Raw genomic sequence first — 27,464 nt, 5'->3', positions numbered from 1 at the left:
CATTTTTCTTTTTTTCATAAAAATACATAAGGCTTATTCATATGACCATTGCCATGCAGAATGCTAATTGAAAGGTATACTGACACTTGGTGAAGGAATCATGGCAGCCTTTCTCTGCAGGCTGCTCTGTAGCTCCTCTGGTGGACGCCTTGTAAAGGAAAATATGTTCCCGTCATCTCCAGCAGTTAAAACAAAGAGGTCGTCATGGCTGCAGCGGATGTGGTGCAGTTGTCCATTCTGATTATCATGGAGGCTGAGGACCCACTAAGATTGCATGGAGGTGAGGCTGAGGTCACCTGGTTGCAGAGGGTAAACTCTGATGGAACCTGAATGCATGCCACAGAGCAGCAGCTCTCTGCTGGAGCTGTAAAACACCAGGAAGGACAAGTCAGGTATAAAGTGGAATTTTGAGGTATACTGGTAAACAACCTTCAATCACACACACAATTAATCATCTGTCAAATCAGGGTTTTAACAAAGCTGCCTGATGTTTTAACTGTCAGAGGGGATTTTAAAAAGATACACATACTCATCAAATCAGTTAAAATGTCTATGAAGTTTCTCTTAACATGATTCTGATGTTGAGTGTAAATAAAAGTGGGACGATATTTCAAGCGACAAGATATCACGTTATTAAAACGTCACAAAGTGTTACATTGAGTGGCATCTCTTGGTGGAGTCAGATTGAAAAATAAATCCACACGATCTCCTATACACTAGATTGTTATGATTAGTTTTTATTTTTCATTGAGTTAAAAAGTTCATACCCCGAGTATGTAAGTATTTTCAGGGTTAATTAAAGTGATATAAATCCATTATTATTTTATAGTTATTAGTCCAACTGCATTTTCATTGCCTTTTTTTCCTTTCAAAAATATGGTATTGCATCGTTATAGTGAGCCCATTATCATCCATTGTATCGTATCCTGAACTCAGTGTATCATCCCGCTCCTAATAGTAAATTAAAGTCCAGTGTTAATATACAGGAAAGGGCTGGACTTGTGTCCAAAAACTCTGAACGATTTAATACAATAAAGCTATAAAATCTTGTTTTGTCATCCATCTGAAGTTAAACAAGATCCTCTAAAATATTGACAGATATTTGAACATGGACATCATTTTCAGCCTTTCAGCTCTGCAAACTGAATTTAAAATGAAAGAGTCAACTTGTTAGTTTGATCTCCGTCTACCTGAAGGTGATTGAGCAAATTGGGTCATTGTCTGCATTGTGGATTGGTAGAAAGTGAAAAGGTTCATCCTTTCGCTTTTCTGGTTCCTGGTCTTGATTCTCTGAGAACTTACAATGATACAAATAACCTGAGTCAAAGCCACCCTGTGCGACAAAGAAAAGAACAAAAAGATTCAGTGTCATAATAAAACTCCTCAATAATACTCACAGGTTATAATGGCTCATAAAAATGATATTATAACCATAATCATTTATAATAATTAACTCAAAAATCTGCCATTCTTTGTTGTGTTTAAACAGAAACAGTTAGCTAGTACCAACAAAAAATGTAAGGTACAGTGGTCTATGGAATATAGACCACAATAGAGAAGGGGGTTAGACATTCCTGAATATTTTTCATGAAATTTGATTTTTTGAGTCATTCCATAAAAATATGTGTCTATGAGTACCATGGAAAGCCAGAAATGGTCTGGCTCTGAATAGAAACCACAATAGAGAGGACTTGGAGGATCTGGAATGTATATTGGTGGTAACTCTTCCTCCTTTTCTTCCTCTTCTTCTTCGTCTTCTTCTTGTTTAGCATCAATCAAGGTTAAAAGCTCTTTTGCCTTTTTCTTCTTCTCCTCCTTTAAAGCTTGAAGTCTTAAAATGTCTTCCTGTCTCTGTAAAAGCAGCAACGCACATGACACAACTCATCTTCATTCAAAGGAGCTTTTGGTTTTTTTAAAAACCTTTAAACAATGTCTTTGGGCTTCAGACCTTGATTCTAGATTTGATACTCTGGAACCTGAATGGCCTCCTGTGCAGCTCAGGCAGCAGGAAAGTTTTAAGTGGCTCCTGATCCTTGGGATTGGGACAATTCACTTCAACCACATGCCCACTCTAACACAGAATGAGCAGTCTGTTATTGCTCTGTGTTAAGACAATGAAGAGAAAATCGATTGAATAGTTGTTTTTTTTCAGCAGACACAATCTTTGCAGCACTATATGGTGAGGATGTTGAATAAGACTTACATGGGATGCAGGAGACCACTCAAGTGCCTGCACTGGTCTGGGAACATGGATAAAGCCGATAGGAAGGTACTTTTCCCCAACAGAAAAGAAGAACACTGTTCCGTCTGCGAGTAGTTACAAAAAAAGACTTAAGGTTACAAAATGTTTTATTTATTCATTACTCGACTATTTAAACTCACCAAGCTACACTTGCTGAAATTGCACTGGAAAATAAAGAGGTTACAATGTTTACAATATAGTTTGTTATTGTTGTGTCAGAGTGGTTTAAGTTCTTGTTAAAGACAGTTCACCTGTATAACAGTCATAATCAGAGGAACAAAAATCTGACATCTACGTTCATTATTTGAGACTCGGATTATATAAATTAAATATAGTACATGTTTTCAGACTTGGAGAACAAGGGATAAATCCACAAGGATAGGCAGTGTAGTGATATAATCAAAGGGCCGTGTATTCTAATGTTTAGCAATGTCTCAAAGTTATGTTTTAATCTATTTTAGATATGCTTTCAGAGTAGTAAGATGTCTAAAGGTAGGATTGTTTACATCAGTGGTTCCCAAACTGGAGGATGTCATGAATGAATTAATTCATTTTATTACATAATTGTGACCATTACCAGCCCTCTCTAAGGAAGGATAAGAAACACTTCATTAAAGGGAGAATATAAAAACAGAGGGCAGTGTTACACCTAAGTGAGGAGAAAGGGAAGAGGGAGTCAGCGTAGGTGAATGGTTCGGGGTGGGGAAGAACTGAGAACTGTCAGTTTTATTGTTGGACTTAAACTCATGATGTAACACCTGCTTATTTTTCATTATATCATATCATATACAGTATCATATCTACAGCAATATTCAATAAAACTGCACAACTAAACCTCTTCTTACCCCTGTAGCCAGGATCTCCCCATTACGCTCATAAGCCAGTGCAGTTACAGATTCACTGTGAGGTTTAAAGGCCTGTTTGAGGCGCAGTTTGCCATCTTCTTCACAGCTGCTTCTGGATACCGCATACAAACTCTGAGGTCTGTATAGCTCCAATAAACGAACGACTCCATCCTCAAAGCCAAGCAGACCACTGCTCGCTTTCACCTAACAGTTGAAACCAGAAAAGTATTGATGATGTCTAAGTTGTCAAGCTGGTTTTACTGTGAAAGGTGAATAAATAAAACTGAAATGTTTAAAAATGCAAATTTAGATGTCAGCAAATATACCCATGGTGGAGCCCAGCTGATGGTAGTCCCACTTTGGTTGAAGCAACTGGTGGTCAATTGTTTTTTTGCCAAGAAGTCAAAAACTTTGACTGAGCCTGAGAAGAGAAGCAGGATAGTGTTGAACCTATACAAGCAAAAAACTCAACTTCTATAACTTCTAATATCTAATACTAATGACTTAAAAATATCATCAAACTCAATCTAAACACTGAGGGCTGGTTTCACCTACTGAGGTTTCAATAAAACCTGAACTCAAATAATCTAATTATATTAATCATCACTAATCTAGTGTCTTCTTAAAGCAGAACCAAGTAACCTTTTCACCTTAATAAAACCTTCTCGTAGTTCCTGTGAGGGTAATACAAGTGTTTATGGGGTGATTGGGGGGTCTTTCATCTCTCCCTGCTGTCTCTGGCCAGAAAACCACACTTGCAACTTTCCCTGCCTCCGACCCGGTGGCAAGACGTACTGCTTTACGACAGCCCAGTACAAACTAATGCTAGATTATGACCAGCCCCGTGGCTGCACACGGTTGTCTACAAATTCACTTTTCTCAAACTTAAATCATGGTGGAGGCTGCCAAAAAAAGGCAGAGAAGATCTTTGTCTGAGCAATCACACACACTGTCGTCGCGGCAACAGGCACGCACACACACTCGCACGCCAGCCCTCCATCAGGCAGCACACACACAAATATTCATCCATCTATCCATCCATTTTCAGAGCCGCTTTGTCAGCACAGATACAAACACACCACACACATTGCCACACTCCCTTCCGTGTTACTCCCATTCATTTATTTTACTTGTCTCTCTTCCTCATACTGTTGACATGGTCACATGGGACTATGTGTGAAAGCACCCGTAGTGTCACTGTTGTATTAGGATTTTTCAGTGATCGATTGCTACCGTCTTGGGAGAGAAAAGCATGTAGCTGTGGCGTGGGGCAGGCGGCGGGGGGTGCAGAGTTTTTACGACAGTGGCATAACCAAAAGGAACCTTTAGGGGCAGCGCTAACTGCATGTTACTTAGTTCTGCTTTAAGACTTTATTCAAAATCTGGATGCTTCTTTGTTTGTCTAGTTCCAGACAACATAATACAGTTTTAGACTAATGAAATCATGGACTGGTCCGATCATGTTTTGATTAAGATTGTGCACATTATGCAAAAGGTGATTGTAAATGCGGAAATGATCGGAAAGGGGTTAAACATTTAGTTATACATTTCATCAGTTAACATATGTTTGTGTGGAACAGGAGTTTGACCTTTAATTTGGAATTGAGGGAAAAAGAGAGAAAAAACAGCAAATATGTAAAGACATCTAGACAATAGTTCAAGACTTTAGAATTGTACGTATGTGTTCATATAACACTTCTAATGACACTCAAAGTGCTTTACAGAAACCATAATTAATTCACACCAGTCATAAAGGTGGTGGTAAGCTACATTGTAGCCACAGCTGCCCTGGGGCAAACCACGCCTATTCATGCACAATTCATACCCATTCATACGAGGCCATGTGTGAAAAGTGCCTTGCCCAAGGACACATAAGCAATGACTGGGATAGAGCGGGATTTTCCCCCGAAATTAAATCGAGGGAGAAAGTCTGAGCAATATCTGCAACGATAATGCTAAACCAATAGTTGGAGCACAGACACGTTGATTAAACACCAGTTTTTACAATTTTTGTATAATTCTGTATAACCGGCCTCTGGCCAGGTTTAGTATAATTCTTTTTCGAGACCTGGATTATAGTAAAACTTCAAAAAAGGAGATTATGTTAAAGAGATTATAAGAATCTGAGACTATTCCATACTAATCCAAGGAAGAAAGCAATTTCTGTAAATGTCAAGTGTGTGTGTGCTTGTGTGTGTGCGTACTCACGGTCAGGAGCTGTCGTGGCCATGAGGTGTGATGTTTTACAAACATCCAGACCGTGGATTGACCCGGCATGGAAAGTAAACAGGCACTCTGGGTCTGGAGTCTGCACATACAGATGTAACCACAGCCTTTGTTTCACTGTTTAGGACCCACCATCACTTCTTAATAGCAAGCCACAACACAAATGGAGTCATATTTTACTTCTCAAATTCATTTAAATAACATGTTTTGTTTGAACCTGTGATCATAAAATCACAGGCAGGTTTAAACAAAGATAAGGGGCCAGCCTAAACCCTGAAAAATATAAGGTGGTCAAATGTATTTGGCCCTATAGTGTGTCTCTGGCTGCCATTTGTATATGCAAGCTGAAAACTAGGGGAAAAATGTGGAGTAAAAATACATTACAAAATTACCTTTTCATTTGAAAACCTATTTACTAATTAGTGAAAAGCAATGTTAGTTAGCGGGAAAAAAGTACTAAATTGTTGCCATGTGGTGATGCCTAAATAGACTGTACTCTAAGAAAAAGTTAGTAGTAATACCCTTCAAAATAAAAGCAATGGACTTTCACCCACAGGCAAATAGCCTACTTAGGACCTTTTACCTATTTATCCCTTTTTCTCATTATATATTTAATCGTTTTTAGTCATCTATCATTAAATATAATTCTAAGGACTGAAACTAAACTAAACTAACTCAAAATGTAATGTAAAAATGATACAATGCTGTTACGCCTGGAAAGGCTCTACGACAGACTTCTGTGACCCACCCCAACAGTTGAGACACCAAAGCCAATAATTGTCAGAAATAAAAAAATAAACAAACATGTAAATGATCTGAAAATCAATTCAGGGAAACCATCTTCACTCACAGTGTTGGTGAAAGAAAGGTCCAGTTTCCAGATGGCTCCATTGGAATCCTGTAGGAACACACCGTACAGACTCTAGCGTTATGGTGCATTGTAGACACAAGTGTTGATGATTTTGCATCTGACCTGGGCAAACCAGATGAAGGAGTTGGGCAGGGGGCTCCTCACCACAGATGACAGGCAGACATTGTGTCCAACTACCAGCTCATTAATGGGTTCCATTTCTAACCTTCCACTGTGTGTGTCAGCCATGTTGATTTTCTCAATGTCCCAGCCCTGTGGCAGAGTTACATAGTAAGACATACACCTTACATACAAATAGAATAATGGTGTGGTTTCCACATGCAATAACAGATTTGTTCTTTTAAGGGTCAATTCAAAAATGAAATGAAAGCAGCTCCAAATGAAGAACTAATAATGAAGTTCCTTCATTAGTTCAAAAGTAATGAGAGACTTGTTCTTGTGATGTTGATGAGTCATACATTGACAATTATTAACACAATAGTGGTTTGTTGGCATCAGTTGAATAATGCTGTGTGAATGAAAGTGTCTGTAGGTGGTGACCCTGTGACACACTGGCATCCAGTACAGCAGAAATGGGCAACTTCTATTACAGCGGGGGCCACAAAAATATGATAGTTCGATCCGAGGGCCACATTATCCATATGAATGTCAGCGTTCATAATAACAACCAATCTGTTCATAAATAAAGGAATAAACAACAAGGTTTTTATGTATATTTGTTTGTTGTAATTTTTTGTCTTTTGTTTGTATTTTGTATATTTTTCTGTAATTTTGTGTATCTTTGTTGTTTTGTGTGTTTTAGGAATTCATTTTGTGTAGTTTTTTTTTATTTGAGTGTTTTTTTTTATAGTCAATGTTTATGGAGTAATTTTTGGTATATTTGTTGTCCTTTTGTGTATTTTTTGGTCATTTATAGGTTTTTAGAGCAATTTTGTGAATTTCTGCTGTTTTGTGAGTTTTTCTATTGTCTTATGTGTTTTTGAAGTCATTTTGTGTGTTTACTTTAGGGGCCACACAATATTAGACAGATAGCCGCCTGTAGCCAATACTGTCTCCTGCCTTGTCAGCATGAATAAGCTGCATGTGATCCCCTATAAACCTGTTCAAAATAAAACACGTAGAGAAGATTAATCGTACCCTGATCACCCCATCAGAACCGAAAGTCATCAACAGTCCATCTTCTAAGGAAAAGTGCTGTGCTGTCCCCACATGACAGCTCTGCTGCTCTATTCAGCAGATCTCCACTTTGATGGGCTCTCTATCCCACAGCAGCAGGTTACCCCATTCTGTACCTGTTACCACCTAACCAGGAGAAGACTCAGTCAATTCAGAACCAAAAGCACTGGTGAAGTAAGAAACCAGTCAATTTGTTAGTCGTGAACCATTAAATGGGCCAGAATATTAATGGTAATAAAATCATCGGAGGAAAATGTAGTTAAAATCTGTCCTTAACATTTGCTTATTGGCCTTATGTTCAGTAAAGTCAGAAGTAGGGGGGGGTTTAGTTGTTTTTAACATGGGGGGACAGGAGCGGAGAGTAGAAATATTTGCGTACTAATGGCACCAACAAATCAGAGCTGTTATGAATATACACAAACTTAACCAAAAACAAATTGTGACATCAAATTATTCACACAAATGACCTTTATCTGACTTCCAGAAGCTAGTACAGAGATAGTGAAAATTATAAAAAAGCTGTCCCTGTGAATCCTTATTTTTCTGCTCCAAATGAAGTATTTAGCAGTGCATTTGTTTTTAATTTCTTTACTAAAATGCATGTGTCTTACACTACATCAGCAACAAGATGGTTTCTACAACTGATTTTACTGTACCAACCGGTGACAGAAATCAGGCTCAGTTTAAATTGGTCACAAAGCCAGAACACATCTCTTTTCTCTAGCAGAACTTTATCCTAGTTTCCTAAACACATGAAGAAGCTGGTTGTAGGATCTGTATCAATTAACAAATGCCACATTAGGATTGTCTTTGGCTACAAGCATGAAAGGAATCTGAGCTGAATGTCATCTCTGAACTGAGAAAGTTATAATGCCAGGTACTGCATAACTGGAGCAGGTGACCTACCTTTCTATCAGGAAGCTCCACGAATCCCTCTACGTCAGTGGCTGATGTTTCCCCAAAATATCCCATAACCCCTTGCAATTTGAGACCTGTGAATGTGGGAGAAATAGTCCAAAACCTAAACAGGATGCAAAAAGAAGAAATAAAATCACACAATGTCACATAAGGTCTTTTTTCACAACAAAAGTCTTCACTAACTAATGTTTTTTGAAGGAGGTAGAAAGCAGGATTTTTAAATCCTGGCCTGAGGAGTTTGTTGATTACTCTGATGACTTGAAATATGCATTTGTAATATTAATATTTTCTCCTCCTCTAAAAAGTCTTTATCTTCATAATTATGACACTCCTGCCAAATAACATGAAGATACATGACAACCTGAGAAAATAACAAACATGAAAGAAATTCTTTATGTTTACACAATGCAATGATATCAGTAAACAAGTTCTTTACAGACAGACACCACTCTTTAAAGATGGGGTATGTAGAATCGTGAGGCGCTCCACGCTCCCCTCCTAAACAAAACTTGCGCGCACGCGCACACTGTGGAACTCTTTGCGACTGTTTTCTCCATAGAGACGAGTAACAAATGTAGGAACTTCATCTTGTGTTATTGGAGAGTTTTCTGATGTTTTCGAGACATAAAAGCACGTATCACTCACTGCTGTGAGGACAGTAAGAGGGTCAGAGTCACAGCTGCTCCGCAAACACAAGCAGTCATTTCTCAGCTGATCAGAGCAGACACACTGCGTCCACACTGCAGATGAATTGGGTCTGTTATTTCCACCTTAGAACATTTTTAATAAGCTAAATATTCCGTCTGTTCTCACTCACTGACTGAAAGCAGACCACTCGCAGTTCGCTGCACACACCGACCCTGTGGACTCTGTTCCTCCTGAACACAGTTTTGCCTTTATTCTGTTGCTTCTCCATCTCGGTCTTCCTTTTTCCTCTTGATTTGCCGTGTAACTGCTGTGCCAAAAGCCGGATAAGAGACTTCAGCTAGAATATAGAGCCATGGGACTGTCCCTACTCTCAGATCCAGAAAGCACATCAACTTTTGAAGAGCAGCTTGAGCAGCCAATAATAATGCTTAAAACAGCTCATGAGATCACCCTGTTGGTAGAAACATCTCTGATTGGCTGAAGTCCAGCATCACACTCATGCATTTTTAAAGATCATTTACAGAGCCAGGAGATGGAGAAGAGATTCACTGTCCACTCAGAACACTGGATTACAATATGCAATACAATATATTAAAAATGATTATTGATTTTTTTTTACAAAAAAAAAAAAAAACTTACATACCCCAGCTTTAAGCAGTGTGGACTAGTAATAACGGTCACAAAAGCTTAAATGTTACACAATAACCTTGCCTGGGAATTGTTTGAAAAGATGATGCTCAATTCACGTGTTCCTTTGCAGATTAGTTGGTTTTAGAGCTATAATATAGTCTTTAAACTGAAAAACTAAAAAAGTTAGAAAAATACATTTACATACATTTTTTTTATGAAGCATAATTTTATTAACACGAGTATTTCTTTTTATGATTTGCTTTTATAATTTAAAAATGTCATCTTTTTCCCCCATACCTGTATATTTGCTGGAATTTACCAAATATTTATCAAACTATTTTTATATCTGTTTATTTATTTTAAAAACAATGTTTTTCCCTGACATTTTTCAAAGCAGTGATTTGTGGTGTTCAGTTTGTTAGTTTCAGTGGAATTTTATTGGATTGAAATGCCAAAGTTCAAACTCACTAACGTGTCCTGATTCAGTATATAATCCTTTTCATTTCAATAAAACAGCAGCTCAGGATTAAAAATAAATAAATACGAGATTAAACCGTCAGGGCTCTAATTATAATGAACAAGTTCAATATTTCTGTTATTGCATCCTTCCATTTCACCATAACAAGATGATATCAGTCAGATTGAGCTGTTTGTCATTCAAAGAAGTGCTTTGTTTCCCCAGGAACCTTGAAGCTTTGAACTAGTATTTATCATAAAAATGTGCTCTTTTTTATTTCAGTGAAGTACATAAAGCTTTATTCATATTTACATCTTAGTCGTTTACATAAAATACCTTCTTGTGAAGAAAAGCCACACCTGGAGCCACTGGTGCTCCTGCTGCACCTTCTGTACTTAGCCTGGAATCCATCCTAATCTCCTTGTATTATTATATCATGTTTAATACAGGCGATTACAAAAAGTAAGGAAGTGGGTGTGGCTTATCTCCAGGCTAGTCAGGGGTAATCATTGTGTTCCTTACTTGACGTGTCCAGTTCCTGATGAGGTGAGCAGTTCTGGGTTGTGTGGGGAGAATCTGACTCTATAGACTTCTTGTGAGGATGCCTTGCACCTCAGCATCACTTCCTCATGTCTCCAGTCCCACAGAGTCAGCATGTAATATGGGGCTCCGCCCACACTGGCCAGTATGCTGCCATCCAGGTTAAAGTCCACAGAGCTGTACACTTGCTCTGTGCCTCCTGCACACATGGCAAATAAGAAAACAGCCTCCATCATCCAAAATGACAAAAATACTTAATAGATATTATGTATCATGTTTACCTCTGAGGATGTGGTAGAGTCTCAATGAGGGATATTCATAGACAAGTATGAGAGGCTGGTTTCCCTTCTCAGCTATGACAAAGTACTCATTACTGGGATGAGCCTACACACAAACATACATAAAGATATACATGTGATTAATATTAGTCACAACAAAAGAAGCTGGTCAGAAAACTGGGGACAGAAGACTGGAAGTGGCCTACATTACAGGTACTTTGTTAAATATACATTTGTTGAGCAGAGTATGCATGATAACATCGTCAGTGTGTCAGGAGATCAGCTTACTGTGATAGCACCTATTCCTTCTCCGCTGCAGGAACGCAGGTATCTCTGCTCCTTGGTGTGAACTTGCAGCAGTACAAGCAGGTTTCCTGCTATAAACACTAGAGTTCTGTCATCCAGCAGCATCAGGTTTGATCTGCGCTCGCTGTCATAACCAAAGGAGTGACTGAGGGACGGATGGATGAGGACCATAACCTGGTAATGCACTGTTGACTACAGCCTCACTTTATACAGTTACACATACTTCTGCCAAACTTACAATTATGACTTCAATTATCCATGTTCAATTACAACTAAATTGATTATGTTGACCAGCATTTTTTCCAATTACAATTATTATTTTCCCCCTGAAATCAATTACAATTACATCCTAAATGACTAAAGTTCAATTACAACTAATCACACTTACTGAGCCTTTAATAAAACTGTTCTCACTACGTGTTGTATACGCCCAGTATGTTAACGCAGATAAAAAGCAAGCCAAACTCGAATTTACGAGCCAGGTTCAGGGCGTCTTGCTCCCTTTATTCACAAAACCTTGTGACATGAAGACTCATGCTATTACGAGTGAAACTGCAATAAAGCAAAACACAAAATAAAATGTACACAATTAACCACTTGGTCTTCTTGCAAAAATATAAACATTTAAATTACTACTAAACCATTAAACAAATGCAATGTCATGTAGACATGCTTACAAGATGTAAAAAGTAACAATAATATTTCTGCTGTTCCATTACGTACCACAAGATGGCGTTTTTTGCATGGCAATACAATCTAATAGCAGTATTTTTAAGCCACAAAAACGAACTCTTTAAACACACATAAAGTATCTAAAAGTTATACAATCAGGTTACTTTAGCTCTTAAACAAAGTATATACTCACAGCCATTGCTTTCTGAAGTGTAGAAGAACTTTAAACCAGGAAGATGTAGCTGTATGTTCACATCTATCCACCATTACACTACACACTGACGCTAGCTGGCAGGTTTATTACCCATGATACCTTGCAACTCTTACAAGCCTCTTCAAAATAAAATACACCTTTGGGTAATATTAATGTGCATTTGTGCTTTTAACATTACAAACTAAAACTGGATGACAACAATTATAATCAACTATTTTTAAGAAACAAATTAAACTATTTATTAACCTGCAAGGCAGAACACTCCCTGTCTGGCATGATAATGCCACTACTTGAATACTTTACTCATTACTGGTCATTCTCAAGGAGAAGAATGACTTCAGAGATGGGCCGCAGAAAAGTCTTTGCGGTTCCCTGGGATGATATCCTCACCTCAATCTTGCGCACCTTACCATCACTGCTGGGGAATGTTGAGGTGATTATAGCCATTGGCCATGCATTTCGGGCAGCTTGTGATTGCTTCAGGAGCACAATATCTCCAGGTTGCAGGTTGCGGCAGGTCTTGAGCCACTTTCGTCTTGAGTGAAGGGTGCAGATGTATTCGTCTCTCCAGCGACTCCAAAATTCATTGGCGAGGGCTTGTACCTATTTCCATTGACTTTTGACAAGTCTTTTCCAACGAATTCTCTTGGTGGAGGAAGAACAGGTGGTTTTTGTGTCAGAAGCATTGCAGGTGAAAGCACAAATGGTGTGAGGGGTCAGATGAAACTAGGTCCAGCGGTCTTGCATTGATTCTGGCCACCGCCAGAGATGGGATATTTCCAAAAACATGAACACATGCGGTATTCTCGCACCTCTTGGCACAGATCATTGTCTTTGTGCCAAAAGAATCTTAGATAGTCTCTGTGATCAGGCTTCACAAGAAATCCATAAAACATCTGTTGGATGTCAGCTGTGATTGCGACGGGCTCTTCCCTAAACCGCAGCATTACACCAAGCAGAGTGTTGTTTAGGTCAGGACCTGTTAGTAGCACTGAGTTAAGGGAAACACCTTGTTGTTGAGCACTCGAGTCTGATACAACGCGTATCTGACCAGGCTTCTGCGGTTGGTACACTCCGAAGATGGGCAGATACCAGGACTCTGTTTCTTCACTGATGGGGGGTGCAATTTCAGCATGGTTGTTTTTGAAAAGCTTATCCATGAAATCACTGAATTGCTGCTTCATTTCAGGATTCCTGTTTAGAGTTCGTCGCAAAGAGCTTAGGCGGGACGTCGCTTGGTCTTTGTTGTTCGGAAGAGGAGGACGAGGTGTCTTAAATGGCAGAGGAGCAATCCAATTGTTGTCTTCATCCTGATGGACCTGTTCCTGCATGATGTTTAGAAAAATCTCATCCTCAAAAGACATGGCACACTTGTTATCGCTTTTTGTACTTTCAAACACCTTGTTTCCGAAATCGTCTTCGGACGATGAAGGTCTGTCTCTGTCTCTGTCTCTGTCTCTGGCTCTCCCAGCTGAAAGTGGAGGATGTGGAGGACATCTATCTGCTAGGAGTCATGATCTTTGGCCTGCTGATGATGGGGGTATGTGTCTGTGCATGTGCCTTTCTGATGGATCGTAAGCTGAGGCGACTCTCAGAGGATACGAAGGTTCTCAGAGAGAAGAAGAACTTCACGTTTGGAGAGTTGGAGGAACGTAAACAACGACTGGAAAAGAAAGCTCGTGGAAATACGGGGGGAAAAGACTGTGATGAGGAGTAACAACAGGAACAATGACTGCAGACGAGAACACATCACAAAAAAAAAAAAAAAAAAAAAAAAAAAGGGAAGAAACGAGGTTGGATGTAAAATTATCTGTGTTCAAATTAGGGGACGGATCTAGATAAGCATAATGCTTTTTTCCGTCGCCCTTTCCGGCATGAAAAAAAAAAAAAAAAAAAAAAAAAAAAAATGATGTGATTTTGCTCTGAATGTCAAATGAATTTCTGTGAATGCAACCATGTCGGAAATGAACTGAATAAATAAAATAAATAAATAAAGGTCTAAGGCTGCAAGAGGGCTGGCCATTCTTATGCTCCCCGCAGTGCCATAATTTTGCAACTTGAAATCCCACGGCCTCTCTGCCTATCATCTCTATTGTGCCTGCACATGTTTTCATGAGATAAGGTGTGAGACTGCCTTTTATGCCAAAATGCTTGAAGAATTCTGGACAAGCTAGCGATCGATTACTCTGATCATCGAGAATAGCATAAAGCTTGACAGAACGCTCTGGCTGATTTGGAGGGAAGACTCGAACTAGGCAAACCTTAGAGCAGGAGTGACGTGGGCGGCCCTCACCACAGATTTCTGTGCACCTCGCTGTCACTTCTGATAAACTGGTAGCTTGTGGTTCTGTATCAGCCTGGGGTGAGGCAGGAAGATAAGATGTTGGTGAACGTATAGACTGGGGCGAATTGGAATGCATTGCAGAACAGTGTCTGGCTGTGTGGGCAGGAGAGCAACACAGGAAGCAGCGTCTGTATTCTTTCAAAATGTTTCTTTTCAACAGAGGTTTTGCTCTGAATGATCTACATTTAGTGAGGGGATGCATCTTCTTGTGAATGGGTCAATAAGATGTTTGATCACTGTCCTTTGAGTTTGGGTCAGCAGCTGGGGCAACATCAGTTTTACGGACTGATACAGCTGTCTGTTGTGTGCTGTGTTTAAATGGAGCTCTCTCACCTTTATTCCATGGTTGGCTGTTGGATGGTAGAGCAAAACTTGGATCATTTCTAGCTGTTGCCTGCTCGCAGATGAAGTCCACAAAAGAGGAGAAGGTGGGAACGTCACACCATAGTCTCTTTTGTCTCATATCTTATCTATTTAGCAATAAACTTCATAATGTATATATATATATATATATATATATATATATATATATATATATATATATATATATATATATATAAAATATAAGTAATTATGTATTTAACAATACACTTCATAATATATATGAATTTGCATATATATATATATATATATATATATATATATATATACATACATGTATATTATGAAGTGTATTGTTAAATATATTTAATAATACATTATTATGAATAATATATTAATGGATGCATAAGGATTTATATGTAATTATATATATTTTTAATACACTTTATAATAAATGTGCATATATATGTACAAATATATTTTAAAATGTTATGAAATATATAATTACATATATTAGTATATATGTGGGTAATTATATTGTCATTTATTTTTCATTATATGGAAAGCGGCAATTCCTGATGTATTTTGCAATATACTGTAATATATTATTGTTTATATTTTATACATATATATATTAGATATAATTAAATAAATATTTTTCACACAGTAATACATTGATAGCCAATATATAGAGAAATATATTTTCTTTGCATAAAGGGTTTATGATGCTCTACACAGTGTTTATTAACCATTTACAAAATATTATAAACATCTGATCCAACTTTACAATAACTATCCAGTTAATGATTGTAGATGTTTTATAAACCTATTATTAACCATTAGTAAAGTATTAATGATCTAAAACATGTTTTATAAAGCATTAGTAATGGATTATTATCTTCAGGTCCAACTTTATAATAACATCCAATTAATAATAATATTAATTGATACTTCATAAAACATTTATAAACCATTAACTAATATCTGTGTCTCTGTAATGTTTATATATGTTTGATAAACCATAATCAAGCTTTACTTTACACTTTATAAAGTAAATAAAATGTTATAATGTGTGCATCAATAAACTGTTAATATAACATCAATTATAGCATTACAAATCATTAAAAAACATGATTAACTATCATTTCATTGTTAAAATAAATTACTATGAACTAAATGTTAATTAACTATTTGCTGGTTTAAAAACACTGTCTTATAATTGAAGGGACATTTGTTTTACTTTTTTACTTACAGTAAAGTACATTTAGTAGCATGTACTTTTTTACTTTTACTCAAGTAAGGGAGCAACTTCAATATTTTTACTTTTACCAGAGTTATTTTTATTCAAGTATCTATACTTTTACTTGAGTACTGAAGACTAGTATTTTTGCCACCCTTGCAAAAAACACAAATTAGACCATTATGTGAGGTACTCATGCAGTGCCCTATCCTTTCACAGACCTGATCCATAATAAATCTTGCCATGATTACCTTGCATACAGTAAACATAAACTTAAAAAGGAAGAGATGAAATCTTGCAATTGTAACTTAATTTATTTTTACACAAAGGCATCTGTATAAAATAAATGTTCTGCCAAAATGAACAATTTTTTTTTAAAATTTATTAACACAAAATAATTCAATTCAAAATAATAATAAAAAAATATAACTACATTTATGAACTCTGAAACTAAGAAAAGAACCAGCATTCAATGCTGTTTTGGTGCCGTGCATTACCTTTAATCTGATTGGTCGACTATGGTGTGATGCATTTGATTGTTGTCTGGTCATTTCATTTTTTGTAGTTTTACAAAGTCTGTTGATCATTTTAAAATAAAAAAAAATACTCAGTAACTGTTGGCAGTAATGTAATAAATTCCTTTTTTTTTTAAAACGTACTGTAAGTACAAGTCAAAACACTGATTTAGAAATATACTGAAAAAAGTACAAGTCCCCATAAAAAGCATTTCAATTACAATAACGTGAGTACTTTGTAATCAGTTATTTTCACCTCTGATTAAGTATTACTAGCTTTTAAATGAAATATGTTGTTAGAATTTGGACTGCCACATCACTATTATGTATTTAAACCAATATATTCACATGTAAAGTCTTCCTTTCATTGATTATCATTCAGTGTTATTTAATCCCACATTTAAAAAAAACATCAGCTTTAAATATAACTACTACAGTATAGTAGTGGGAGGAGCTTAAGTAGAGTTGTCAATTATGATCAATTCAATTCAATTCAATTCAACTTTATTTATTTAGCGCAAAATAAAAGAAAGTCATCTCAAAGCGCTGAACAAAAATATTGGGTGCCAAGTGTAAAAATGTAGTATAAAAGTTTTAGCTAACAAATTTTCATTATTTATCTCACTTTTCTCATATTTAGCACATTTTCCTACATTTAAGACAACATTTAACCACATATATAGAGGTAAAAAAAAAAACATTAAATCTAAATATATAAATCTAAATCTAAATGGTATATGTTATATCTAAATGTTAAATCTATATCTAAATTTTAAATCTAAATCTAAATGTTATATGTTATATCTAAATGTTAAATCTAAGTCTAAATGTTAAATCTTATATATAAATGTTAAATCTAAATGTTAAATCTAAATGTTTAAATCTAAATCTAAATGTTATATATCATATCTAAATGTTAAAAATTAAATCAAAATGTTAAATATTAAATCAAAATGTTAAATCAAAATTTTGAATCTAAATCTAAATGTTAAATCTAAATCTAAATCTAAATGTGGAACTTAAATGTTTCCCACATATGCGAATTGACCCCGCCCATTGTAACCTCAACCAATCCACAAGCAGAGACACACAAAACTGCTCCTACCCACCCACCAACATTTAACATTTAGATTTAACACAACATTTAGATTTAACACAACATTTAGATTTAACACAACATTTAGATTTAACATTTAACATTTAGATATGATATATAACATTTCGATTTAACTTTTAACATTTAGACTTAGATTTAACATTTAGATATAACATATAACATTCAGATTTAGATTTAAAATTTAGATTTAGATTTAACATTTAGATATAACATATACCATTTAGATTTAGATTTATATATTTAGATTTAATGCTTTTTTTTTTACCTCTATATATGTGATTAAAAGTTGTGTTAAATGTTGGAAAATGTGCTAAATATGAAAAGTGAGATAAATAATGAAAATGTGTTAACTAAAACTTTTATACCACAATTTTACGCTTGGTACCTCATACAAAATATAAAGTCCAAAATGAAAAAGAAGAAAGAACCCAACAAGATCCACATGAACAAGCATTTAGCGACAGTGGGAAGAAAAAACTCCCTCTTTTTTATAGGAAGAAATCTCCAGCGGAACCAGGTTCAGAGGTGGCAGCCATCCGCTTCGACTGGTTGGGGTTAGTGAACAGAGGGACAAACAGAATAGGATAAAAGGATAGTCCATCCAAGTGTTCCAGACTAGTTGAGCAGCGAAACATTGATGAGTCCATCCAAGTGTTCCAGACTAGTTGAGCAACGAAACATGGATTAGTCCATCCAAGTGTTCCAGACTAGTTGAGCAACGAAACATGGATTAGTCCATCCAAGTGTTCCAGATTAGTTGAGCAGCGAACCATTGATCAGCCCAAAGTGTCCCAGATTAGTTGTGCCGTGAGCCATCGATCAGGAACCGTTATCTCCAGCATCAAGACACCTGAAACAGAAAAGAAAGCAGAGGGCGAGGAAAAGGCACAGACTGCAGGAAAAAATAAATATATATATATGTATATATATTTATATATATATATATAGATAATAAGAAAGATAATAAAGTCTTTGCCTCTGGGTTGATTTTCCAGAATCCTCCTCTGCCAGGCTCGTCTTTCTGTCGAGGGACCTTCTTGAAACTCTTCTTGAGGGACAAGGTTTGACGAATACAGTTCTGTAACAAAGACACAATAAAAGCAAGATTTATTACAAAACCATTGAGCAAATATGAGTAAGTGATGATAAATGAAGGGAGATGGATAGTCATAAATAATAAAAGTGGGTGTCACTTACCTGCCAGGTGGGCTCTGCGTGTCTGTAGTAGCAGAAGTTCTCTTTGATCCACTTATAGATGGTGGACAAAGTGACTTTGGGCTGTTCACTGGCCTGCATGGCCATGTAGATGAGAGAGGAGTGGGAATGAGGTGGTTTGGCTTTGGGGTTGGTCTTGTAGTCCACCTCCACCAGAGGGATGGGCTGCATCTGGATGTGAGGGTACCTGGGTTGGAGTCAATTACATTTTTCAGTTATAATTACATTTTCAATTACCCATTGTCAATTAACAATTCAATTATGATTACAATGACCAACATTTTTTCAAATTACATTTCAGTTACAATTTTTTTAAACCTCAAAGTCAATTACAATTACATATTCAATTACTAAAGTTCATATACAATTAATCACTGACACTGTAATAAATAACCTAAAGAAAGTTAACCTTCATCTTGTGTTAGCTTTCTGTTAGCATCTCTTATGATAACTGGTCCTAAATCAGCTGAAAAATACACTAAAAACAAATATATATCATGTAATTTATTTCCTATCTATTGTTTTCCTTGTTAGGCTTCCTAATCAATGAAAATATAAGTGTTTTAATATTTTTGGTGTGTGTGTCTGAGCATTTTTTGTATCAGTATAACACTCAGTTTCATTTTTGTTTCAAATGATAAAATGTGAGAAAGCTTGAAATGAAACATGATTTAATAACTGTTAACTACATATGTGTAGAACTGAACATAGAACTGTAACATAGATCAATGCTTTAAATAATAATTGACAATTTTCATAGAATTTTTATGGCAATTACAATTACAAAGTCAAGTATCTAAACTCAATAAAAAATGACTTATGATTATGACATGGCAACAGATTTTTAAAACTACAATTACAATTATGCCATATTTGTAATTAATCATCAATTAAGCAATTACAATTACAAGTGGCCCCAACCCTGGTACCTGGAGAACAGGGGACCAACGGTGGAGTCACTGCCGAGGTACTGAGTATGTGTTTGAAGGTTGGATGTACAAAGAGGTGTACATACTCTGTAGTCTGTAGTGTTATTAAGGGGTTTATGTGTGGGTGCAAAGTAAAATAGCATGTGCGATTTCCCTGGTTTATTTCTATGGGACATGAGCAAGATAAATGTATTTGTTGTTCTTTTTTACTCATTTTAATACATTTTTTGTTTGGTGTATTTTTCTGTAATGTTTGTTGGAGTCAATAAGTGTATTTTTGTATCTTTCTGTTGTCTTTTTGTAAAATTTTTTATTTTTTTTTGCCATTGTCGTGTGATTCTGGAGTCATTTTGTGTATTTTTGTACAATTATTAAGTTTTGTGTGTTTTGAGTCATTTTCATATTTTTGTTGTCATTTGGTGTATTTTTCTGTAATATATTTTTTTGGAGTCATTGGAGCCTTTTTGTATATTTTTGTGCATTTCTGTTGTCGTTTTGTGTACTTTTTGTATAAATGTTTAGTTTTTTGTTTTTATTTACTATATTTGTTATAAATACACACACGCACACACACAGACCTTTCTTGCATTATAGATAGATAATGAAAAAGATAATAAAGTCTTTGCCTCTGGGTTGATTTTCCAGAATCCTCCTCTGCCGGGCTCGTCTTTCTGTCGAGGGACCTTCTTGAAACTCTTGTTGAGGGACAAGGTTTGACGAATAGAGTTCTGTAACAAAGACACAATAAAAGCAATATTTATTACAAAACCATTGAGCAAATATGAGTAAGTGATGATAAATGAAGGGAGATGGATAGTCATAAATAATAAAAGTGGGTGTCACTTACCTGCCAGGTGGGCTCTGCGTGTCTGTAGTAGCAGAAGTTCTCTTTGATCCACTTATAGATGGTGGACAAAGTGACTTTGGGCTGTTCACTGGCCTGCATGGCCATGTAGATGAGAGAGGAGTGGGAATGAGGTGGTTTGGCTTTGGGGTTGGTCTTGTAGTCCACCTCCACCAGAGGGATGGGCTGCATCTGGATGTGAGGGTACCTGGGTTGGAGTCAATTACATTTTTCAGTTATAATTACATTTTCATTTACCCATTGTCAATTAACAATTCAATTATGATTACAATGACCAACATTTTTTCAAATTACATTTCAATAACAATTTTTTTAAACCTTAAAGTCAATTACAATTACATATTCAATCACAAAAGTTCATATACAATTAATCACTGACACTGTAATAAATAACCTAAATGAAGTTAACCTTCCTCTTGTGTTAGCTTTCTGTTAGCATCTCTTATGATAACTGGTCCTAAATCAGCTGTAAAATACACTAAAAACAAATATATATCATGTAATTTATTACATATCTATTGGTTACCTTGTTAGGCTTCCTAATCAATGAAAATATAAGTTTTTTAATTTTTTTGGTGTGTGTGTCTGAGCATTTATTTTTATCAGTATAACACTCAGTTTCATTTTTGTTCAAATGATGAAATGTGAGAAAGCTTGAAATGAAACATGTTTTAATAACTGTTAACTACATATGTGTAGAACTGAACATAGAACTCTAACATTTATCCATGCGTTAAATTATAATTGTCGTTTTGTGTACTTTTTGTATAAATGTTTAGTTTTTTGTTTTGATTTACTATTTTTGTTATAAACACACACACACACACACACACACAAACACACACACACACACACAAACCTTTCTTGCATTATAGATTGATAATAAAAAAGATAATAAAGTCTGTGTCCTCAGTCTGTCCTTCACTGTATCATTTTTCAGGGCGAGCTGTGTTGGTTTGATATTATTATCCTTAACTTTCAGTGAAAAAGTAAAAAAAAAGAATTTTCAGTCCCAGGGAGCAAAATATGATGAAAACGAATATATAAACAAAGTTCACAAAAATGTATAGCAAAAGACAAATGAAAATACTGAACAAAATATGAATAAAAAATCAAAAAAGAAATACAAACTTAAAACATATTTCACATATAATACAATATATACATATTACAAAGATTCTTACGTGGTTTGTTATAGGACAGTCAGTGTTGTTGGTGGTGGATGGTCATAGGTAGATGTGAAGAAGCCCTCACTCAGACCAAAGCCTTGATCCAGGGTTTGGGGTACGGTCTCTATCCCCACTGTGACCTCCACCAATGGCTGCACCTCTCCTACCTCTGACTGCTCAGAGAATAACAGGTCCATGTAGCCATAGGACAGCTGGTGGTTCATGGTATCTTCTCCTCCTCCCCACCACCTTTCCTGCTCTCCTGTTGGTTGCTGCTTCCCCTCCATCTCATATTCCTGGACCCTAACAGCAGAGGTGAGGTCCAAATCCTCCAAGGTGTTACAATTCCCACCGAAAACTTCAAGACACGCTGCTGCAAGAATGTCAAGATCAAGCAGTGTCTCTGTAGACCTCGTGGTCCCTCTACTGTCCGTAGGCGACAGGGTCTTCTGTTCAGGACTCATATATTCATTAACAGAAGAAGTGCTTGCAGTGTCCTGATAGCCCTGAAAACGTTTCTTGCGTCTGGAAAGTCTGTTGACACACATGTCTGAGTGATCTGGGTTGATTTTCCAGAATCCTCCTTTGTCGGGCTCGTCTTTCTGTCGAGGGACCTTCTTGAACCTCTTGTTGAGGGACAAGGTGTGACGAATAGAGTTCTGTAACAAAGACACAATAAAAGCAAGATTTATTACAAAACCATTGATTAAATATGAGTAAGTGATGATAAATGAAGGGAGATGGATAGTCATAAATAATAAAAGTGGGTGTCACTTACCTGCCAGGTGGGCTCTGCGTGTCTGTAGTAGCAGAAGTTCTCTTTGATCCACTTATAGATGGTGGACAAAGTGACTTTGGGCTGTTCACTGGCCTGCATGGCCATGTAGATGAGAGAGGAGTGGGAATGAGGTGGTTTGGCTTTGGGGTTGGTCTTGTAGTCCACCTCCACCAGAGGGATGGGCTGCATCTGGATGTGAGGGTCCCTGGGTTGGGGTCAATTACATTTTTCAGTTATAATTACATTTTCAATTACCCATTGTCAATTAACAATTCAATTATGATTAAAATGACCAGCATTTTTTCAAATTACATTTCAATAACAATTTCTTTAAACCTCAAAGTCAATTACAATTACATATTCAAATACTAAAGTTCATATACAATTAATCACTGACACTGTAATAAATAACCTAAATTAAGTTAACCTTCCTCTTGTGTTAGCTTTCTGTTAGCATCTCTTATGATAACTGGTCCTAAATCAGCTGAAAAATACACTAAAAACAAATATATATCATGTAATTTATTTCATATCTATTGGTTACCTTGTTAGGCTTCCTAATCAATGAAAATATAAGTTTTTTAATATTTTTGGTGTGTGTGTCTGAGCATTTTTTATATCAGTATAACACTCAGTTTCATTTTTGTTTCAAATGATAAAATGTGAGAAAGCTTGAAATGAAACATGATTTAATAACTGTTAACTACATATGTGTAGAACTGAACTTAGAACTCTAACATGGATCCATGTGTTAAATTATAATTGACAATTTTTATAGGATTTTTATGGCAATTACAATTACAAAGTCAAGTATCTAAACTCAATAAAAAATGACTTATGATTACGACATTAAAACTACAATGTCAATTATAATTACGCCATAATTGTAATTAATCATCCATTAAGCAATTGCAACTATAATTGACCCCAACCCTGGTACCTGGAGAACAGGGGACCAACGGTGGAGTCACTGCCGAGGTACTGAGGCATCCCGGTGGCTGCGGTGTGTCCCGCGGCGGGGCTGGACGGAGAGTCGGTGTCAAAGCTTTCATGGAAGAGCTGCTCCTGACATTGATCTTGTTGTTGCTGCTGCCTCTGTTGCTGTTGACATTGCCCTTCTTGTTGCTGCTGATACTGTTGTTGACATTGATCTTGTTGTTGCAGCTGATGCTGTAGTTGCTGCTGAATTTGCTGCTGACGTTGCCCTTGTTGTTGTTGTTGTTGCTGCCGATGTCGTTGTTGTCCTTGGTGCTAGGAAAAAAAACAGAGAACAGCTGATGAGTCTTCTGATTCTACTGCAGGCTTGTTTCTAGGTGAGTCTCTATGATAGAATCCAACATGAACTAAAGTCATTCCCATTGTTAAAGGTCATCTTAGATGCTGATATGTGCATTTCAAACAATTTATGGAGAGCACAGACACAAAATGAAGTTATACTGATGCAAACCTCAATACTCTTAGACTGGGACATTAAACACATCTGAGATTAAACTTGTTCTCCGAGAGTGTGTCTGTGTCTGCACATCACATTAAGGTACACCTCATTTTTGTTTTAGAGCATTGATTGATTATCATTAGTATTGATTAAGGTATCGACAATATCCAAGCCATAAGTGAGGGATATTATTCCCGGCAGGTTATTCTCTTATATTGTGACAAAACTTTAATTTAATTCAGGGAACCCTTGTGAAATAATTTAATGAAAATTGCACAGTTTGAGAAAAACTGTGAGTTCTCAATTTGCAATTAAAAATGACTTCCGTCATGTGATCTAAGCATGAAAAGACTAGAGTTTCTTTGAAATATTTGGAGAAGATGAGATATCAATTTCTTTTTTTCCAAGGGGATGAATTGGATGCTCTAAAGTTTAGTTTGACACGTGTTTTAGACTAAAACACATCTGAGATTAAACCTGTGTTCAGAGTGTGTCTGTGTCTGCACATCAGTTTAGATACACATTATTCTTGTTTTATAAGATTAAGATTAAAGATTAAGATTAAGATTAAAGAATAAGATTAAGATTAAAGATTAAACTTAAAGATTAAGATTAAGATTAAATCGGGGCTTTCGCCTTTAATTGGTCATGTAATGTTGTTACATACATGGAATTTGTCCTCTGCATTTAACCCATCCCTGAGGAGCAGTGGTAACTGTTGACTTGATTTCACATTTGTGGAAAAACTATTTTGAAATAAAATCAACATAAAATGAAGTGATGTTTTGAGTAATGATACTTACCGTTAGTATGTTAGTAATGTTTGTTATACAATCCCATCAGTAGGAGGGTGGAGGCAGACGTGGAGCTTTGGTTCGGGATTTCTTACTCTTTGTCCCCTAAAAACAGACACGTGGCAATTCTAGTCAGCTGATAAAACACTTCCACAGTCATGATGTCATCACCTCTAAGGTTGATGGGTGAACATTTCTGCGCAGTAGACTTACGTAATTCACTTTGTTGCTCCAGCCTGGGTTATTGAGAGCGTGTATATGAGCTTCCACTTGGGCTTCAGCTTGGAAGATCTGCCTTTTGTCTTCAGCCAAAGACTTCCACTGTGGATGAACAATAACAAAGTGTCACACACACACACACACACACACACACACACACACACACACACACACACACCAAAGACAAAAATGTGAAGATCACAGATCATTCATCGAGGAACAAACAAACTTACGCGTTCAGAAAGAACTCGATTGACTGCAGCACTGTTCTTAATGCCGAGCTCTTCCTGGACTGTCTTCCTCTCGCTTTTTAAGAACAGCATAAATGCGTTGGGAGGTTTCTTTACATACGTCCCCTTATCCTTCTCGTGTTTTCTTTTCCTGAAGGAACAAAACACAAACAGTGAGCAGGACAGGGAAACAGTAGCTGAGAGTAGTAGAGAGAGAGAGCAGGGAGACACTCTGATCTAGAGTTACTCAGGAAAAAAGACAATTAAAACAACTCAAGGACACTTACTTTGGAACTGGGACGGGTTCCAGGGCCTCTGGTGGCATGATAGCCAATAACTCATCCAACTCATCTCTACAAAGATAAAAACATAAACAGGCGGGATGAGAAATCATGTCACAAACATGTGGACCAACGTCTGTGATGGATCAGGTGTGTTTGTTTGCTTTGCTTACCGTTCTTCAAAAGAAGGAAAACACTCAGGTGGGAAGAATGGACTGCTGTAAAACTGGAGACACAAAAACATGAATATTAGACACCAGTTGCATTTTTCAATTACAACTACATCCTCAATAATAAATGTTCAAGTACAGCTATGTTAAGATTACGATGACCTGCATTTTTCCAATTACAATTCAAATTAGAAATATAATTTTCCCTCTGAAAGTCAATTACAATTACGTTGTCAATTTCTCATAAACCTCATAAAACGTGACCTTCCTCTTATGTTAGCTTTCTGTTAGTACCATGATAACGGGTCAGTTGTCTCCCACATATTAAATCAGCTATAAAATACACTAAAAATTATTATCTATCATCCAATTTGTTTTTCATCTCTTGGTTACTTTGTTAGAATTCCTAATTAATGAAAAAAAATGATATTCATGTTCTTGGTGTGGGCGTCTGAGCCTCTTTTCTGTCAGTATACCCCTTAATTATTATTTTTTCCTTCAAATATTAAAATTGTCTGAACAGTAAAAAAAAAGGCCATATTTTTCCATTGTTATGCTTTACTATATACAGCCATATCTCTGAAAGTGGGTGTTCTTCCACATTTTATTTATTTATTTATTTTTATTTTTTACACCTTACTGGATTCTAACTCCAGTTTAAGTGAGTTCATCAAACTTGAACTAGTTGTTAGGTTCTTATGATAGCCTTAAATCAGGAAAAAAATTCCAGATTTTTACATTTTTGTGGCTTGCTACTGACCGTTTTTCGAGAATTTCCATTCCAATAACTATTAATTACAAAGTCAATTATCTGAACTCAGTTACAACTTTATTATGATTACAACAACAGTTTTTTTTCCCCAAATACAAATACAATTACAATTTTAATTATTTCATAATTGTAGATAATTATCAATTATGTGATTACAATTATATTTTACCCCAGCCATGGTATCAACCATACACCAAAAAACTACTGCTAGTGTCTGTCAAAGAAAACAAACTGAGTGATATTCCAATGCCACATAAGAACTGGATAAAAAGACCTAAATAAATCTATTAAAAACTGTGCTTCTAACAACAACAGAGTCATATAGAAGCACGAGGAAGGGCCTGTCTGTTCTTAATGGATGAACAAATGTATGCTGTGATGTTGCCCACATTGGCACCATGTGTTTCAGTGATTCTTACTTTGAGGTCTGTTAATGGTGGAGGAGGACATCTACAAACATGAGTAGATGATGTCACAGGGTAAGTCGCCCAGTGCACCAGTCCTGCAACCTCTGGATAGACCTGCACAATATCGGTGATCTCAGGTAGGAGATGCTTCAACTCCTCCTCCTCCTCCTCCTTCACCAAAGGTTCCATCACCATGGATAATGGTGTCCTGTGATACAAAGAAATAAATAAGAATAAGTAAGATACACACACACACACACACAATACACAAAATTACTCCCAAAACACAAATCAACAATAAAATGCCCCAAAAAAAAAAATCAAAAATGACTTAACAAAGACACAACAACTACTTAAATGAACAAAATGACTCTGGAAACAACAAAAACATTATAGAATAGCTACAAAGACACACAAACTGTCAACAAAGTTACACAAAATGACAGGAAAATACAAAAAACAACAATAAAGATACAGAAAGTGACCCCAAAAACGCACAAATCAACAACAATACATACAATACATGACAAAAATGCAGAAAAAGACAGAACATTACACAATATTACAATAAGAACCCCCCAAAAAATAACAAAAACACACATAATGACTCCAAAACCACACAAAATTACCCATATCTTGC

The 27,464-nt window shown here is 36.3% G+C and overlaps 2 protein-coding genes and 1 pseudogene across 5 annotated transcripts in view; all 3 read right to left on the bottom strand.

Annotated features, from left to right (window-relative positions):
* Positions 1-18: 18 nt before the first annotated feature.
* On the bottom strand, positions 19-12,081 carry LOC114459873 (cilia- and flagella-associated protein 44-like; annotated as a pseudogene).
* An 8,537-nt stretch (positions 12,082-20,618) lies between these two features.
* On the bottom strand, positions 20,619-23,875 carry LOC114459878 (forkhead box protein J1-B-like). Its single transcript, XM_028442026.1, has 5 exons — positions 23,855-23,875; positions 23,457-23,767; positions 22,517-22,721; positions 21,754-22,397; positions 20,619-20,756 (listed from the first exon to the last, which is right to left on the bottom strand). The coding sequence occupies exons 1-4, from the start codon at positions 23,873-23,875 to the stop codon at positions 21,762-21,764; spliced, it is 1,173 nt and encodes a 390-aa protein (XP_028297827.1). The 3' UTR covers positions 20,619-20,756; positions 21,754-21,761.
* The window catches only part of LOC114459876 (transcription factor 7-like), a 131,380-nt gene continuing 127,650 nt past the window's right edge, over positions 23,735-27,464 (bottom strand). For all 4 annotated transcript variants that reach the window (XM_028442022.1, XM_028442024.1, XM_028442023.1 and 1 more), the window contains 7 exons: positions 26,837-27,032; positions 25,649-25,701; positions 25,482-25,547; positions 25,198-25,345; positions 24,959-25,066; positions 24,755-24,850; positions 23,735-23,767 (listed from right to left, as the gene is read on the bottom strand). In XM_028442022.1, the coding sequence (XP_028297823.1) occupies positions 24,791-24,850; positions 24,959-25,066; positions 25,198-25,345; positions 25,482-25,547; positions 25,649-25,701; positions 26,837-27,032 (631 nt within the window). In that variant the 3' untranslated portion in view covers positions 23,735-23,767; positions 24,755-24,790. The remainder of the gene's footprint in view (positions 23,768-24,754; positions 24,851-24,958; positions 25,067-25,197; positions 25,346-25,481; positions 25,548-25,648; positions 25,702-26,836; positions 27,033-27,464) is intronic.

This window comes from Gouania willdenowi, unplaced genomic scaffold (genome assembly GCF_900634775.1).
Source record: "Gouania willdenowi unplaced genomic scaffold, fGouWil2.1 scaffold_370_arrow_ctg1, whole genome shotgun sequence".
NCBI lineage: Eukaryota > Metazoa > Chordata > Actinopteri > Blenniiformes > Gobiesocidae > Gouania > Gouania willdenowi.
The sequence above is the reverse complement of the archived record's forward strand: the minus strand, read 5'-3'. Positions and strand labels throughout refer to the sequence as shown.

What these genes read in the sequence shown, in the direction of transcription:
- LOC114459878 (XM_028442026.1), bottom strand. Translation starts at nt 23,875, where the DNA reads ATGGGAATGACTTTAGTTCAT. An exon ending in TGGGAATGACTTTAGTTCAT is followed by an intron (nt 23,768 to 23,854) that starts GTTGGATTCTAT and finishes TTTTTTTCCTAG; the next exon opens with CACCAAGGACAACAACGACA. An exon ending in GTTGGTCCCCTGTTCTCCAG is followed by an intron (nt 22,722 to 23,456) that starts GTACCAGGGTTG and finishes ACCCCAACCCAG; the next exon opens with GGACCCTCACATCCAGATGC.